We start from the raw sequence: 18,252 nt of genomic DNA on the forward strand, positions 1-18,252 counted from the left end.
AGTGGAGCTGGGCTGGGGTTGTGCAATGGGTGTAGCAGGGGAAGGGGTGTGGTGGGTGAGCCTGGGGCTATAGCTCTGGGGTGTCTGTGCCCTGTGTAGCCTAGGCCGTAGTGGGGACACGGGTCCTGGGGGGCGGGGCCCGAGTGTAGCCAAGGCTGTACGGGGGGGGGAGGAAAGGGGGGGCGAGGCCCGTGTCAGGTGCGAGCTAGCCCGCGCTGGGTACAGCCGGGGCCGCAGCAGTCGGCCTCGGGAGTGGGCGTGTCATAGGGGCGGGGCCTGGGGGACAGCCCGCCCCCGCCGGCCCGAGCGGCTCCGCCATAGGCGGGCTGTCCCGCGTGGGGGTTGCCATGGAGACGAGTCGCTAGGCGCCGGGTGTGTGGGAGCCGAGCTCAGACCGAGCCGGGAGCCCCGGAGCGAGAGGCCGGGAGGCACCGGGGGGCCGCGCAGCGCCAGGGCCGTGGGGGGAGGCCGATCCCGGGTAGGGGCAGGGTGCTAGCCCCGGGAGGGCGATCCAGGGGGCCCCGGCCCGGCCCTGGCAGGGGGATCTCGGGGCTCTGGTCCTGGTCCCGGGAGGCTGATCCGGGACACCGACCTCATAGAAGGCAGGCTGTTGGGGAGCCCTGGTCCCGGCCCTGGCAGGAAGAGGCAAGGGGGCACCAGCACTGGCATGGGGCACCCAAGGGGGGCACGTGTCCTATTCCCGGGAGGGTGATCCAGAGGGCACCAGTCCCAGCCCTGGCCGGAGGGCTGGGCACCAGTCCCAGCTCCGGGAGGCTGGTCAGTCCCAACCCTGACAGGGGAGACCCAGGGGGCGGACACTGGTCTTAGTCCCAGGAGGCCAATCCGGGAGGCACCAGGTTAGCTGGTTGTCATGTTCTCTGTGGGCTGCCCCGCTGGAGGCGGTGGCTCTTGTTCTCCCAGCAGCCCTTGGCCATGAGAATGGGCAGCGCAGGGTCCTCAGGCAGGGAGGAGCGGCTGCCATCGGGTGCGGAGGAGCAGCTGAGTGGTGGGGATCAGACACTGGAGCTGACCGGGCGGCACCTGAAGCGGCTGCCAGGCCCAGTGTGTGCCCTGGGCAGCCTGCAGAAGCTCTACATCAGTGGCACTGGGTTGCGGGAGCTGCCCGAGGAGATCGACGGACTGCGGGAGCTGCGCATCCTGGCACTGGACTTCAACAAGCTGGAGGAGGTGCCTGAGGCATTATGCCGCCTGCCCCGTCTCACCCGCCTCTACCTGGGCAGCAACCGCCTCTTTGGCCTCCCTGCAGAATTTGCCCAGCTCCAGACTCTGCGCTGCTTGTGGATTGAGAACAACTACCTGTACCATTTTCCTCGGGCCTTGCTCCAGATGCCTGCACTGCAGTCCTTGCAGATGGGTGACAATCGACTCCGAGCACTGCCGGGCAGCCTGCCGCGTATGACTGGCCTCCGGGGACTCTGGCTTTATGGGAATCGCTTTGAGGAGTTCCCACAGCCCCTGCTCCGCATGTCCCAGCTCCATATCCTTGACCTGGACCGCAACAAGATCATCGACTTCCCAGACCTGGCCCACCTGAAGGGGTTACGGCTCTTTTCCTATGACCATAATCCAGTTAAAGCACCACCCTGTGTGGCTGACACTGTCACCCTTGTGGGCGATGGGGCCCAGGAGCTGATGGAGGCCAGGGAGGAACGTCTCCAGAGCCTGCGGGAGCAGGAGGAGCAGGATGAACAGGAGGAGAATGGCTCAGAAGCCATGCAGGGCACCCTGAGGAATGACTCCTCTCTGCTAGAGGATGCTGAAGGCAGTTTCTCTGCCCTGGAATGCTCCCCAGAAGAAACATGAGAATGGGCACTACAACAACATGGTTGCTGCTCAGAAAATCTGGTGGACACTGGTGGGCTGGTAGATCCGCTTCTGCGCTGCAAGGGGTGAGAGTTTGCATGGACCATCTCTGGCCATGGGTAGCCACAGTCTCCCAACTAGAATCATGGGTTACTACCAGTCCAGGGAGTCATTATGTTCTTGCATGAGACAGGAAAACCATGAATCAAAAGGGTTGCTGTTTCCTTGCTGGGACCACAGACAGCAAAGGGGAGCATCATCTATCTGCAGGAGTGCTGGGCAATCACTGCACCCCTGAGGCATCCTGCATAGCCACAGGATGTGGGGGTTGGCAGGGTTGAAACCACAATGCTGTTGTGTTGGATAATCCCATTGGACCAGCTCTGTGGGAGGATGGTCCCTGTTTGAGATGGGCATTGATAAGAGCTGGCCTTCTCAGAACAGCCAGCCTGTGGTGGAAGCCTGGAATTGAAAGGACTTTAATGTGACAATCTGTGGCTGTTTGGTTAGGTATCTATGAGTGATCCCTGCTCCTAGCCAACCGGCCCATTGCCACGGGACTCAGATGCAAGACAGGAAAAAGCCATGCTGTTTGGTTTGGTGGGTTTTTTTAATTCCCTTGGACTCCACGCCCTGGAGGGCTACAGGGTTCGAGTCTGAACAGAAAAGCTTCTCACATCCTAGAGATTCCTATTCTGCTACTGGAATTAGACTCAGAGAGAAACGTCTCCCAAGCTGCTCCTTCCAGCTGTCAGCTTTGAAAAGAAGCTGATAGGAAAGCCTTGTTTGTGCGCAGTGCTCGCTCTCTGGCCTGGAAAGGGTTTTTGCCTCCGCTCTTTGTATGGTGGGAAAAGGAGCCCCGTGTGCTGCTTTGCAGGCTGCCTGGACTTTCCATTCCCTTAAATGGGCACAGAAGCAAAAGCTGGTATGAACTGGGCCACCAGGACTGTGTGCGTCTGGGGCAGTGGGGTGGCAGCAGCAGGACTCTTTCCAACTCTCCCTTTCCTCCTGGGGGTGGCAGGCTCATTCTCATTCCCCCATGGGCTAGATTTGTACCAAATCTAAGCAATAAAAAGTAGAAAACTGAGAAAATCTGGTAGTGAGAGAAAGAGGCTCCCAGGCTGATTCTCAGGGAGGCTGCTGCCAGGATGGTTTATTTGGAAAGAGTATGTAAACAGACTAATATGGCCTGGGGAAAGGGAACTGGGTTCTCAAGCATCTGTGTTATTTTTAACATTTTGGGGAATCCTGTTTCCTCTCTCTGCCCGTTTCTGAACTGTACTGTCTTCTCTGCACTCTTCCTCACTCTACTCCATCCCTCCCCCTGCCGCTATCATCTGTGACTCCCTCTGCAGTGTTACTCCTCCCTCACTTGGAGCTAGGTCCATACCTCTGTCTGAGCTCCCCTCCTCACCTCTCTTTCCATCTCCTCCCCTCCACACTTCCCTGGGCTGTGTTCACCCTCAGCCCAGCTTCAATCTCAGTAACATTATTGGCATGGCAAAGTATACCAGTATTGCCAAAGTTAATACACTTTGTCAAATCTCTGTGCCTTGGTCAGGAGTAACTGGGTTTTATACCATGTGGCCACTATGATCTATTGTGAATTTGCTGGCTGGGGGCCAGGTAGCATTAAGACATTTCCACTGTCTTTTTCCTTTCACTCAAAGTTATGTCATTTTTCTTCTTTGCTTTGCCGCAAAGAGTCTTGCTATTTCTGATCACTTGGAAAAGTCTCCTCTTCTTCTTTTGGATCTCATGCAGCAGAATAAAAAGTGCCTGTCAGTTTCAATCTCTCCTGTCACCGTGGGATACAAAATTGCCCATCCCTGGGTTTCTAGTGGAAAGTGTCCTGGTTTTCGTTTTTGCTTTGGGATCACTGCTTCAATACTTGGTGAGAGCACAGCTCTGTTTTACACATTGCCCTGTAGATAGGGGGTCTGCTAGTGTGAAGAGAGCTAGAGCAATCTAGCTGCTTGTGTTGGTGATGTTCTCTAATCCCAGTAGCTAACATACTTTTCTTTTTTGGGGCTTCATGCAGTGTCTGGAAGAAGGTGGGAAGATGCTGCCTGTGTAAGAGTGGAGGGTGATTTTAGCAGTGCTTATGTCCCTTCCAGTGCAGCCTGTGTGCCAATTGCTGTACTCCCCACTCCCCACCCATAAAGATCTAGCAGTAGTTTTATCCGTGGGTTGAAGGTAGCCAGAGGATTTTAAAGGTCTGTAGCACATCCGGTAGCCCTTCCTGCTGCATGACTGTGAGGCCAAGGTGTGGCTTGTTCAGATGGGTTCTGCGGGTGTCTGCACAGTAACATTTTAATTTGCTTTGGGGCTTTAAGCCTGTGATTTTTGGTCTTTTCTAGGCTGATCTGACGGGGCCTGTGTGCTGCTGTAGCAGGTGTCTCTATAGCAGGTTCAGGTGCCTTGGGTGGCGATTATTCTGCCCAGTACTGATAACAGGAAGAGTATGACTCGTGTCTCTCAGAACTGCTCGGTCCCTCTCTGCGTCATTTTTGCTCCGGGGGATGAATTGGTCTGTGTGACTAGGGGAGGCCCAAACTGCATGATCTTGGTCCCGGAGCTGGCCCATCTGCACCTGAAAACCACGTCCTCCCTCTCTGTTGTTCTGTCTGAGCCATTGGGTATCTCTTTCTGAGTCGTGCTCCCTCTGTCTCTATTTCAGCGGTGTCCTCTCTCTCGGCCATGTCCTCTCTCACTTGCTCGCTCCCACCTCATTTGAAAAGCCCTTGTGGCACCTGAGGATGTGCCATCCCAGCTGCGTACCCTTGGTCATGAGTAGAGAGGCTGAAAGATCAGGCCAGGGAGCAGACACGGGCGGTGAGAGAGGCTGACTCAAGCTGCTGTTGGAAAAATGGATTCTAATTGTGCTATCGAAATGAGGGCGGGTGGAGGGGAAGACAATAACTCCTGACAGTTACAGCCCTTAGTGCTTCTCTGGCCCTTGTATTTCAAAGGACTGTACTGATCTGAGCTCCAGAGTTCTCCTGCCCCCATGTGTTAGGGGTGTATTGCCTGTTATCCCTATAGCACTCCGCAGTGATCTCCTCTCTAAGCCCACTGCTGCTGCCTGCCCTGGCTAGCTTGGTGCACTGGGGCATGCCTGCCTGAGGCTTAGCGCACACATGGGTTTATTAAGCTGGGTACACTGAAGCTAAACTGCTGCCTGGGAAGGGCCTTTTATTGCTGATTGTCCAGACTCCGATGAAATTGGTGGTGGGGATTCCTGTACCTCTTAAAGGTGTTTTGTTTACCGAGATCAGGAATGTTGCTTGACTGGAGTAGTTAATTCATTTCCCCTCTTCCTCCTGGTTTGAGTCATTTCTCTGCTCTCCTTCTCTTGATCAGCTTCAAGTGGTTTTATTAGGCTTCTTAAGGGAACAATTTCAAATGATTTCCTTTGCCGTTTCTTATAGTAACATCTGGAGTCAGCAAGAGGCTGTCAGGTTAGGGGAGGGGATTGAGACGCGAGTTACCTTCCTCCCCCTCTGCCAGAGGGGGACATTGGACTGGCGACAGTTGCTGAGTCAGCCGAGGAATCTGGTGTATGTGTGGCAAGAATGCAGGTACCCACAGGAACATTGCTTGTGCTAAAGGCTGACTGGCCCTGATTATAAATAAATTAATGGAGATATCCTATGTCCTAGAACTGGAAGGGACCTTGAAAGGTCATTGAGTCCAGCCCCCTGCCTTCACAAGCAGGACCAAGTACTGATTTTGCCCTAGATCCCTAAGTGGCCCCCTCAAGGATTGAACTCACAACCCTGGGTTTAGCAGACCAATGCTCAAACCACTGAACTATCCCTCCCCCCCCCCCAAGCACCTAGAACACCCACTAACAACTATTGTCATCACCTTCTTTTCAGGGGGGAAATCCACCCCATCCCCCAGCTCTGGAGTATGCAGTACTCTGGCCAGCACTTAAGAATCTATTGCTTGATGTGACCCCCATTACAATCTCCTGTGCTGTTCAGTGATCATGCAGAGCCAGGAAGTCTGACTGAGCATGAAGTCTAAATCCTACTGCCCATTTGTGAAGGTGGAGTGAATTTCTACTGTCCTGCTCCAGCTGATCAGAGCAGTGAGTCTATCCCATCTGGTATTTCACCTCCTTGAGGCATCAGAGCAGATCAGTGATCAGCTGGGCCAATATCCCTCCTCCTTGTTATAGTATAATAGACCTGTGGTCTGTCTATTCTGGTATCCTGCCTCTGGCAGTAGCCAGTATGCTCCCCTGCATGATACATCTAATTGTGCAATACCATAGCAAGGCAGTAGGGGGCGATAATGTTTCCTGATCCCAGACAGGGATCAGCTTTCACTGAAGCATAAGAACCTGTGGATCTCACTGAACTCTTTTCCCCCATAACATCCTGCAGCAGTGAGTTTCACAAGTTACTTGTTGGAACAGTCCAAAGACTGTTTCTGTGGAACAGTCCAAAGACTTCAGACCAAAGGTTTACATTTTTTATTTTAAAAACAGTCAGCGTTGCAAGACGTTTTAACTAAAGCTGGTCAAAAAATGTTCAGATGAGACAGTTTTCTCAAAACTTTCTGCGGGAGCATAGGGATTTTGACAAAATGTTGTTAAGAAATAAAAGTGGAATTGAAGTGTTTTGTCAAAGTGAAGGTCAAAGTGGAATGTTTTGACCTTATTGAAATGGAACATTTTGATTTTTCATTTTGAAATGACTTTATTTAGAAATTTATTTTGTATTATATCATTAACATATAAACTCTTTCAAAAGTCAAAATCTGAACGAAATGTTTTGTTTGACCTGCAACTAAATTTTTTTGAAAATTTCATTTCATGGGAAATTTCACATTGTTTTGTTTTCATGTTGGTGTGGTGCAAAACCAAATTTTGAAATGTTGGAATTTCCTGCAGAATAAAAAGGCGGCGTTTCAACCAGCTTTAATTGTAACCAATAAGACTGCAGTATGCAAATGAACTAAAGTCAAGTGCACTGAGTGATACGGAATGTTTGTGAGTTGTGAAGTTCCAGAATTGTGTTGAGATCTGGGAGGCCTCTGTCTAGGGTTTTATCCAGGGTTGGCTTTGTTGCCTATGCATCAAGTGTGATACAGCTATGCTGCCCGGTATCATAAGTTCACATTCCAGCTGGGTTGACTTAGCCTTTTTTCTGAGAGAGAGAAACTGAGCACCAGCCCTTAATTGGAGTGGTCCGGTTTGCTCTGTATGGACATTAAGATTAAGATTTTGCCCCTGCTCTCTGGTGTTCTAGCACAGTGGTTCTCAACCAGGGGTACATGTACCCCCTGGGCGTATGCAGAGGTCTTCTGGGGGTACATCAGCTTATCTAGATATTTGCCTAGTTTTATAATAGGCTACATAAAAAGCACTAGCAAAGTCAGTGCAAACTAAAATTTCATATGTCTTGTTTATACTGCTCTATATACTATACACTGAAATGTAAGAACAATATTTATATTCCAATTGATTTTATAATTATATGGTAAAAACGAGAAAGTAAGCAATTTTTCAGTAACATGTGCTGTGACACTTTTGTATGTTTTTGTTTGATTTTGTAAGCAAGTAGTGTGAGGTGAAACTTGGGGGTATGCAAGACAAATCCCATTCCTGAAAGGGGTGCAGTCATTGTTCTAGAGTGTGCTGTTTCCTGGCTGCATCCCACCTTTCACCCCAAAGGTGGGCTCTGTTCAGAGATGCTATCTGAATGGTTTATAGCAGGGGAATTTTTGGTCAAGGTATAGTCAAGGTCTGGACTCCAGAGAAACATTTTTCACACCTCAATAACAATAATGATAATAAGTAAATAAAAAGATTTCATGGTCCGTTCGAAAGCCTCTGGCAGTCTGGATTTGGCTTACGGTCTTGTCTATTGACTACCCGGTTCATAGTGTCTGAAGTGCTTTGGGATTGAAGACGCTATAGTAATACAAGATAGTGGCATTCACACCTCTATGTACGAATGGGACAACCTGCATGTATAGAGAGTGGCATGTATGCACACCACTGCTTTCTACTGAATAAAATCAGAAATGTTTTTCTGTATGTCAGAGGCACTCTACTGCTGATAGCTAAAGGAGATTCCCTTTTAGCTCAAGGAGCAGGCGTCTATGCTTTTTGAAGCAGGAGATCTGAGTTCTATCCCCACTATCACTTGCAAGGTCTGATTTGGCCCCAGTGTGCAACATAATGACAAGCACAAAGTTCGTAGATGGCCACATTTTTGTTGCAGTCCCATAGAAAGGCATTTGGATGCTGAAATAACAGTTTCCCCTCCTTCTTGCCCTGCTTTTTTGTTGGGGCCATTACTTCTGCTGCTCCCCAGCTCTTCTGCCTGGCTGCCCCATGCTACCCCTGTGAGTCTGACTTCCCCAGACTCCCTCCATCTGTCTGCCTGCGCTGTGCTTCCCTTGTGGCATTAGACTGCCTATTTTTCACTCCCTTGGAGGGCATTAGCTGGAGGGAGTCGAGAGAGGGTCCACAAAAGGAATGGGATCCAATCTGGGAGGCTGGTTTCAGGCACAACAATTGCATCTGCACAGGGGTTGGGATTGGGCCTGCGTTCCAGGAGAGCATTTGCAGGTCTGGTCATGAGCTGATCTGATGCTGCAGGAATCCAAGTGAGACTTCACAGCCCTAGCACTGTATGCAAATAGCTCTGGCATGTGTGCATCTTTGGGTCACAGTATAGAGCATAAGATTTGTATGTATATAAGCGGCATATTCTCCAATATCCAGCGTGCACTGCTTTGTGTCTTGTTTTAATCACAGTTGTTAGGAGCATGCTTCTGTTTCCATCTGCTCCTGCTGACTGCAAACATAAGGCAGCCTAGGAGAGAGGAAGTCTCACTTTAGAAGGGCATGATTCTGAAAGGTTCAGGGTAAACAAAACTAGCAGGTTCACTGCAAAAGGGATTAGCACATTTTGTTACCTCTCCCTTCAGAGAACCCTTCTCAGATGTACAATGTCTGCTGGAAGAGAAATACGAATCAGTCGCATTGACTGTGGCAAGTGCAGGAGCGCTGACAGCTTTTTTGCCGCCCTAGGTGGCGGAAGGTCCCGCCCCCGAAATACCGCTGACGACTGGGGCGGCCGTAGATCCGGCCGCCGTGGTTGCCGACCCTCAAATGTTAGCGCGGTTGCCTAATGGGTTGCGGCCGGCCCTGGGCAAGTAGTTTCGTATGACTATTCTGCTCTTTACACTGAAACAAGCCAAGCATACGCAAGACCTGATCCTCAGAAGGTATCAGTTGGCCTAGTTCCATTGAAATCAATTTACCCCAGCTGAGGTTCTGGCTCGCAACTGGATTCTATTCCTTCTGCACTGATACCATCAGCAGAATTGTGTACTCAGGGTCTGTCTGCACTGCAGTCAGGGATGTGATTGCAGCATGTATAGACATACCCAAGCTAGCTTTGATGGAGCTGGATCAAAGCTAGCTCGAGTAACGATAGCAGTGAATCTGCGGCAGAATGGAGGGCAGCTGCTTGAGTGTGTCCCCAGGGTCCTGGGCAGGTGGGCCTAGCCCAGGCAGATGCCTGTGTTGCTGTAGCTTTACTGTTCTTGTAACTGGAGCTAGATCAAAGCTCACTCAGGTCTGTCTTCACATGCTACAGTCACATCTCCTGATTGCAGCCTAGCCATGCCTTAGTTCCAGTCATTTACACATGTGCAACCCCATTAAAGGCGAAGAGGTTTCACCAGTTTTGCTGAGGACATAATCTGAAGATAGGGGGCTGCAGAGATGTCAAGAAAGGTCCAAGTTGGCCTGCAGAAACTCTCTAGCTGGTGATGATGTAGAAGAAGGAAAGAATTAAATTTAGTTTTCAGAGCCTAGGGTGAGTTTTAATGGCTGGCTTCTTTTTACTTGTATACTAAGCACATTTGACCTGGAATCATTGAGAGGCGACAGATGTAGAACATCACGGTGCCATTTCTATAGTGTCACTTTTCAGAGTAGAATCACACTTTAAAGTCAATAAGTGAATTCTGATAAAGGTTGAGGAACCTTTGCCATCAACCTTGGCTTTGACCAGTATACGTTCTGTCCTTTGGACTGGTTCCTTAGCAAGACTGTTGCTTTGTGGATAACACAGATTAACTGTGCTGTTTACAATCTAATGCACTGGCAAAGTTTGCAGATTCCTTTGAGGAATAACAAAGGCCGTTGTCTAAGATAACCTTTTCTGGGATTCCATGTCTTGTGAGTGTGGCCCTCAGTTTGTGGTACTTTCAGTGGTGTTCAGGATTTCCAGTTCCAAGAAGTTTGTGTAATAATGCACAACATTCATATCGAGTCTGTTGTTCCACACAAGGAAGCAAACAACTGTCAATGGTCTGCCATGGTCTTGTTGGCATTCCATGAGGTATCATTGGCTCACTTGTATTTTTCATATATCTTAAAGCATATTGGACAAGCTGGTCAACTTGCTGACATGTACCAAACCAAAGGAATAGGTCACAGTTTCTTTGCTCGCCTTTCTGCATGCCCGTTAGCCAGAGGTTATGGGCCTACTACAGGAGTGGGTGGGTGAGGATCTGTGGCTTGCAATGTGCAGGCGGTCAGCTTAGATAATTGTGATGGTACCTTCTGGACTTAAAAGTCTCTGAGTCTATGAACCCAGTTGGAGAGCTTCTCAGTGCACATGGAACACCTGTTCCGGCCAAGTAACCCATCTTAGTGGATTGCCTCCCTTGGGCTCATGCTGCCAGCATGAGACAAAGCCAGAACTGCCTGAGTTCTGAAGCGCTGAGGTATGGGCAACTCCTGCTGTGCCCTCCTGCAGCGTGTGGTCGGCTCCTCAGTGTTCCATGGCCAATTCTTTTCAGACTGCCTTCGGTGAAGGGGCTGCCTGGGGACTTGCCAGCTTTGGCGGTGTTTGTCCTGGCTTTTGGTGACGCTTCAGCAGTGTTGTGCTAGTTTAGCTATGTATCTTTTACTGGTTCCTCGAGTAATCTTTCTTTCTTTCTTTCTTTCTTTCTTTCTTTCTTTCTTTCTTTCTTTCTTTCTTTCTTTCTTTCTTTCTTTCTTTCTTTCTTTCTTTCTTTCTTTCTTTCTTTCTTTCTTTCTTTCTAAACTGGGTGTTCAAGACCATGACCATTGGTGGTGGTGCTATCAGAACTTTGATTCCTGTGCTACTGCTCCTTCCAAAGTGCCTAGGCAAAGACTGACTGGCTGCCTGTGTCACTAGTGCCCTCAGGGCCTTGGGCCTATCTCCTCTACAGAGCGTCCTTCTGTGGTGCAGCAATGAGACACTTCTCTGAACTCATTGCAGCTCTTTGGCACTGAGATTAGCCTTGCAGTACACTGTCCTGTTAATGCGCTTGGGCTTTGTGCCTTTGAGCTCCCACTCCTCTGGAGTTTACCCTTGACGCCAGTATGCATATAGAATCGTAGGACTGGAAGGGACCTCGAGAGGTGCTCTAGTCCCCTGCACTCATGGCAGGACTCAGTATTATCTAGACCATCCCTGACAGGTGTTTGTCTAACCTGCTCTTAAAAATCTCCAACCATGGAGATTCCACAACCTCCCTAGGCAATTTATTCCAGTGCTTAACCACTCTGACAGTTAAGAAGTTTTTCCTAATGTCCAACCTAAACCTCCCTTGCTGCAATTAAAGCCCATTGCTTCTTGTCATATCCTCAGAGGTTAAGGAGAACAATTTTTCTTCCTCCTCATTGTAATAACCTTTTATGTACTTGAAATATATATTATGTACATGACTGGCCGTTGTACCTGACACTGACGCCACAGCTTCTTGTGCGTTGTCTTGTGGCCGTGGGCTCTTAATGATGCGTGAATGCCTGTGTGTGAGGCTTTTAAAGAGAGAAGTCTCACTCTCTTGGCTGCTGAAGTCAAAGACCTAGGGTGCAAAAGGTCTCAGTGATTGGGAACTTCATTAGCTGTAGTGGGTAGATTGACATCTTTTGTGCCTGGTCAAGTCTTCCATATTCCACAATATGCTGGAGCTGTGCCTTTCCAGCCGTTGGACCAGGAGGTCTCCTCCGCCCGGTCTGCCAAAGAAGACTTAGCATGCTGGCGATAGGCATTTCCCTGCATAGCTGCCTTCTAGGGGAATATAGGGTGTAGAAGGGAGAGGTAGTACTTCTGAAAGTCAAGACAGTTGCACACTTTGAGAGGTTCTTTTTCATTGGTCTTCACTTTACACCCGACTCTTACCTCTGGCTCCAAGTAGCAGCTAGTATGCGACAACGGCCAGACCCCAGAACACTGCTTTGATTGGTGGGCTAACCCAGGGAGAGGCTGGCTTTGAAACCAGTACAATAGATTCTGCTGTTCCCAAGAGAACTGTAGCTAAATGGCTCTTTGGATTTGCTGCTTCGACCTATCAAGGGTCCTTCCATTCACAGAAGAGCAGTTTCGGCAACTGTTGTCAAATCTGTCTCTGTTCAGGTTTTCAGTGCAGCCACCTGGCTTACTCTGCATTCATTTACCAAGCATCACTGTTTAGGCTTGGCTTTTCGGCAACAATCCAGGCTTGATTTATCAGTGCTTAAACTTCCTTCAAGGTTGGGTGCACCATGATGCTCGTGCCCCCTGGATTTTTATTTAATCGGGATATCTCTTGAAATTGTCCAGCAGTTGCATTTTTAGGAGATATCTTATTCTTCCATATTAAAAATCTATTACCTTTCAAGGCACATATATCCCTTGTTTTACTCTATTATTAGTTCCCATTGTAGTATCCGGTACAGTATGGTTTAGTATTCAAGAACAGAATCAAATGAGATGATATCTTTGGAGAACAGGAAATCACTTGTCTGTAATTTTTGTTCTCCTCCCAGTGGATTACTGCTCTCCTCTCCTCCCTGCAGACCTGAGGACTCTGGAGTTTCTGCCTAATAGTTTTGCTAATTGGCTGGTGGGATTATTTTTGCCTCTTGCTTTGGAAGGAACTGACCAAGGAACAAGGAGAGGCAACCTAGTCATTGAGTGAGGGAGAAGTGGGTGCGTGACTTGAGACATCCTTTTACGGGTACATAACTGCTCAGAACTTCATGGCTAGGAGAATTCCCTCCTGGTCTTATGCTGGTTTTATACTCATAAAATCAGTAATCCACTGCCATCGATGGGCCAGATGCCCAGCTGGTGCAAATCAGCATAGCGTCATTGATTTCAGTAAAGCTATGCCAGTTTACACCAGCTGAGGATTTGCCCCAAATCTTAAGAACATATAAGAACATAAGAATGGCCATACTGGGTCAGACCAAGGATCCATCTAGCCCAGTATCCTGTCTTCCGACAGTGGCCAATGCCAGGTGCCCCAGAGGGAATGAACAGAACAGGCAATCATCAAGTGATCCATCCCCTGTCACTCATTCCCAGCTTCTGGCAAACAGAGGCTAAGTACACCATTCCTGCCCATCCTGGCTTATAACCATTGATGGACCTATCCTCCATGAATTTATCTACTGGTAGTCTTTTTTGAACCCTGTTATGGTCTTGGCCTTCACAACATCCTCTGGCAAGGAGTTCCACAGGTTGACTATGCGTTGTGTGAAGAAATACTTCCTTTTATTTGTTTTAAATCTGCTGCCTATTAATTTCATTTGGTGACCCCTAGTTCTTGTGTTATGAGAAGTAGTAAACAACATTTCCTTATCTACTTTCTCTATACCAGTCTTAATTTTATAGATCTCAATCATATATCCCCTTACCCTTCTCCCCTTCAAAAATGAGACTTCATCTCTCTGTTTCCATTTTTTGGTAATGAAGCAGGGATATTCCTTTTTCAATATCTAGCAGTCTACCCCCTACTGCTAATTCCAAAGTTTTACTTTGTTCTTCCCCTTTAGTTGCCTCTGTCACTTTCTGATCACTTCCTGGCACTTCAGAATTTCCCATGTGGTCCTGCATGTTCATTCTTTCACTGGTGTTATCAGTGATGGATTTTTGTTTTTTTTTAACAGCTTGTCAACAGGCCTCTCTCTCCATGGACGATACACAACGTGGCTGTCACATCTGCCATTGGAGAATCCTGCAGTGAATGGTTATTTCTGGATTGATCGAAATAATTCATGGCTGAATTTAACTCTAACGTGGGGATCAATACATATATCAATGAAAGTGCTTGTAGCCAAATACCATTGCCTGTAGCTCCTTTGCCGTTTGTGCATAATGTTCCCCTGTTGGGGTGAATGAATTGGTTGCGTAACAGAGGGGTGGCCCTTCTGGAAGAGCAGAATAAGTTCATTCTTAAATGCATCTGCTTGTAGCATCTGCTGTTCTTTTGGATCAAAGTAGATAAACACTGGACCTACTTCTTTTCTGATACCTTTGAGCATGAGTTTCTTCTGTTTTCAGAGACTTGGGCAGGTTAGGCTAAACAGACCAAGTATTGTCTCTAGCTCTGAACAATAGTCCTGTGGTCGTTCCTTGTTCCTGATTGTAGTGATGGTAGTTTGATCCCACCTGCAGCAATGCAACATCTGGAATGCAGATCACACTTTTCCTTGGCCTAAGATGTGCCCCTTTGGCAGGTGATTTCTAGAGCGTCCCCCAAATACTTGGATGATGTCAAGTGACTGCAGCTCTGTTGAGTCTTTCATGTGTCTCATCAGTCTGGTACTGGAATTTCTTTTATGCTGAACTGATGCCAAAAGGTGGACAAAGGAATTTGTTCTGGTTAAAATCAGTCAAAAATAGACTCATGATGATTCTTCAGAAAGTTGAATTGCTGAATACTCTGGCCTCCCATCCAGTGCTCCAAAGTCACGAGCAAATTAGTGTAGGTGTAATATGCCAGATGCTCAGCATAGCCATGTTGATCGGCACCAGCTGAGGATCTAGCCCATTGTCTTCCAAGTCTGGTGTAACGTGGACATTGTGTTACTCTCCTACGCTGCTGAGGGTCTGGACAGACTGAGTTTGCCTGTTTGAGGCTTTTTCTCTAACTGGTAAATAACAGTTTGTAAATGACTGTTTGTAGCTCCTGTCATGCTAGTGACAATCCCTGCTTTTATTGCGTGGTCTAATTCCTGCTGGAGGCAATTGCAGTTTGCAAGTGGTATTTTTCTTGGTGTGCTGAAGGCAGGGGTGGCTGCTGGATCAAGAGGAGAGAAATGTTTACCTGAAAGAATATTCAGTTCTCGAAAACGTCAGCATGCTCTGTGAGAACAGCAGGTTTTGTAATCTCAGCTGGAGCTACAAAGAATCCTAATATAATACATTCAAGGACTGAAAAGCAGCCAGATCTCATCAGCTGAGAATTCCTCTGGCAGCGCATAACAGAACCCCTGCACCACCACTCAGCCCCAGTGTAGGGGGCGTGACGGGGCTTAGAGGGGCAGTGGCCAGGGTGTGCTGCGCTGTGGTTATGCTCAGCTTGTGTAGGTCACAGCTGCCCGTCCCAGGCGAAAAGTGGCAAGGATGCACTCTGAAAATCAGGGAGCAGTAACCAACTCCCCAGTGCCTCCCCATGCTGAACAGCTGCCAGTGAAACTGTGCTCAGCTCCAAACATGCTTCCAGGCCCATAACTGGATGTGGCTGAGTGTTTACCGCAGGCTTACGGGTGGCATTTTTCAATCTACTTTCTAGTTCTTCTGTACCATTGTGCTTAATGGACCTGCAAAGGAGTTACAGGAAATTGGGCTGATGCCCTTTCTGCTTCTTCACGGTGGATAAATAAAATACCAGGAACGCCAACTCTAGTCTTGTTGGGGATCTTGGAGGATGTGTACTTATGCTGAGTGCCTCATTTTTATGCCGTAATTAAAGGGGAGAAGGTGCTCAGGCTTTAACAAGGTCGCCTGCTCCACAGTGTTAATTAGACATTGGAGTTCATAAAAATCAAACCAACCCAAAAGAATCTGAAACAGTCTAACTCAAAGTCCCTCCTTGGGGCCTGAGCCAAAGCCCATTTGAGGTCAGTGGAACAACACCAACGGTCTTTGGTTCAGGCGCTTGCTCAGCTTTCACTCCCTGGGCTCCTCTGATGGCCACCATGTTACTAGATTTCTAATCACCGGGGAGGCTTCCAGGCTTAGGCCTGAATTTCTAGTGCAAAAAACAAGCAGAAAAAGCCCTTTATCCATCACAAAGGCTCAATAAAAGCCACAAGTCCCCCAGTGATTCATCCTGGGCCCATCACCTATAAACCGTTCACCTCCACAGCCTAACGCATGTTTGTTGACATGTAGATGCCAGGGTTTGAAATGTGCAGGGCAGGGGTGTTAAGTGTCTGTCCCACAGTCTGAGTATCTGTGCCTAACGGGAGATTAATAGGTGTTTGGCTTGAACGTGACTTATTTATTTCTGAGGCATTGTTAGTGCCGACTATCAATCAAAAGCTCCCTGCTGTCAGAAACACGGTTCCTGTCACCTGCAGTCTAATGATGGGCCTGGATTTGTGTGGCTCAGAGCTGCAGACCTGTGCAAAGCAACGGCTTTTATTACACTTGGCATAATTTCGGCATTAGCAGGTTTCCTTCCTGCACATTTTCTGTGCCCATGGGGGAGGGGAGGGTGAAGACTCTGTGGCTTGCTTCAGTTCCTTCAGCAATGGGGACTTGCCAGTGTTTTTGCATGGCTCTTCCTTGCCTGAATGCGCTTTAATCACCTTCCATTCCAGCAGCCATTGCTTTTAGCTGGGCTTTTGTGACTTCCGCTGGTCTGGAGAAAGCCCCAGCTTTCTCTAGTAGCACCATTTCATCGCTGTCTGTGCAGCTGCTGTCCTTAACCGCTTTCATTCACTTCCATGCTGGTCAGGTGCCTCTGTGAGTCACTCCTTGCTCTTCAGGGAATATCACAAAATTAGGTTTGCTTTGGGCATCACGTATTTTTCCTATTAACCATAATACACCTTTAGTACTGTGACATCCTCGCCAGGTCTTTTTCACCAGCCCTACAGTAGCAGCACTTTTCTCCTTCACATTATGGTCTGGGGGACCCAGAAAACGTCGGCTCTGTGGGGTGTCTGAATCTTTGTCCCCTTTCTGGGCAGCTCCCAGATTTCCAGCCCATTGGAGGTGCGGGAAGCCAGTCAGATCCCTGGCGGTGTAGATTGCCATGGAACTGGTTAGTGCTGACACAAGGGCCTGTTTGAAGTGCCCTAGGAAAGCACAGTTAGCAGCATGCTGCCATTTCCATCTGCTCCTCTCAGACAGAAGGTTGTCGAGCAGGCGCCTAAGTGTGAACACAATTGATAATTGCTGGGTGGACCAGAGGAGCCCTTTCTGTCACAGTCGGGGGCAGGAGGCGGGCAGCGCAGTGCATTGTGGGCCTGTAGTGCCAGGTGTTTATCTTTGTAGCAGGCAAACCCTTTGCTGAGCGGGTCAAGGAATGGCTTTGCAGAGCATCGGGGTAGATGCCCCAAATTATTAAAGTGAAAACCTAGGGCAGTTGCCAAAGGGAGGGCGGGGTCGGGGGCGCACTTGCCTTTATCATCCCAGTCAGCCCCATGTCCTCTTTCAGTCTAAACAAAGGACTCAGTACAGTGAAGGACCCAGGGGGTGGGGTGGGGGGGAAACCTGTTTCTCCTTTGGCGTCTCCTGCCTGTGCTCTCTCAGCTCCTTCACTACTCCGTATTCCATCCTGCTCAGAGTCCTGCTGTGGGTTTGCTCGTCTCCTGCTGCTGCTGGGATTTCTTGGAGCCTTTCGCGCTGCACTTGGCTCCTCGCTTTCATTTCTTTGCCAAGCCAGTGCTGCTGGCTATAGCGCCAAGAGCACACTGGGCCCTTGACAGACCCGTACGATCCATCCCCTCCCCCAGTTGCTCAGTCCCGACACCCCAATCCCCTTTCCTGTGCTTCAAAAGCCTCCTGCTCCTCTCCACAGGGTCCTCCAATGCTCTCCCTCTGGCTCCATGGCCCCAAATACTTCTCGCCATGGCTCCGAAGGGGTTGGGAGGTCTGACAAAGTCACCTTCTGCCAGGGTTGAGGGACCTAGAGGCCCGTTGGCAAGCGGGTGTGTGGCAGGCAGGGAGCGGAGGCCCGAGGGGGAGCGGGCATGCAGGCGGCAGGCAGAGAGCAGAGGCCATGCTCCCAGTGGCAGGGTGACTGGCAGAGCACTGCTGTTCAGGAGGCCAGGCAGAACTGTAAGAGAAAAGGGGAGCCAGCCAGGCCAGCACTAGGGGCTGGCTCTCGGGGTTCCAGTGAAAATGGGAGCAATCCGTGTTATAAACATGGGTCAGGAGGCCGGGGTCACCCACTCCAGCTAGACGTTCCCCAGCCTTTGGAGACCATCAACGTCTGGCTAGGCTTTGTAGCCCTGTAACAGGCCAGTTTCCTTAGCCCACACCCGCTGGGGGCAGGAAGTGCATTTTGCACAGCATTCTGAGTCTCCTTACAGCCCAGCCCACCCTACCCCTTGGCCACATCCAGGCCGTGTCTTGGCAGGTTGTTTGGGAAGCTGAAACCACAGAGAAGATGAAAATGCCTCAAGAGGGTGAGGGCAGG

The 18,252-nt window shown here is 49.2% G+C and overlaps 1 protein-coding gene across 1 annotated transcript; it reads left to right on the plus strand.

Moving 5' to 3' along the window:
- The first annotated feature begins 347 nt into the window (after positions 1–347).
- On the plus strand, positions 348–12,811 carry LRRC10B (leucine rich repeat containing 10B). The gene has a single exon (XM_005289211.5). The coding sequence runs from the start codon at positions 934–936 to the stop codon at positions 1,822–1,824; it is 891 nt and encodes a 296-aa protein (XP_005289268.1). The 5' UTR covers positions 348–933; the 3' UTR covers positions 1,825–12,811.
- Positions 12,812–18,252: the final 5,441 nt, after the last annotated feature.

The sequence above is a fragment of the Chrysemys picta genome, chromosome 4, assembly GCF_011386835.1.
Source record: "Chrysemys picta bellii isolate R12L10 chromosome 4, ASM1138683v2, whole genome shotgun sequence".
Classification (NCBI taxonomy): domain Eukaryota; kingdom Metazoa; phylum Chordata; order Testudines; family Emydidae; genus Chrysemys; species Chrysemys picta.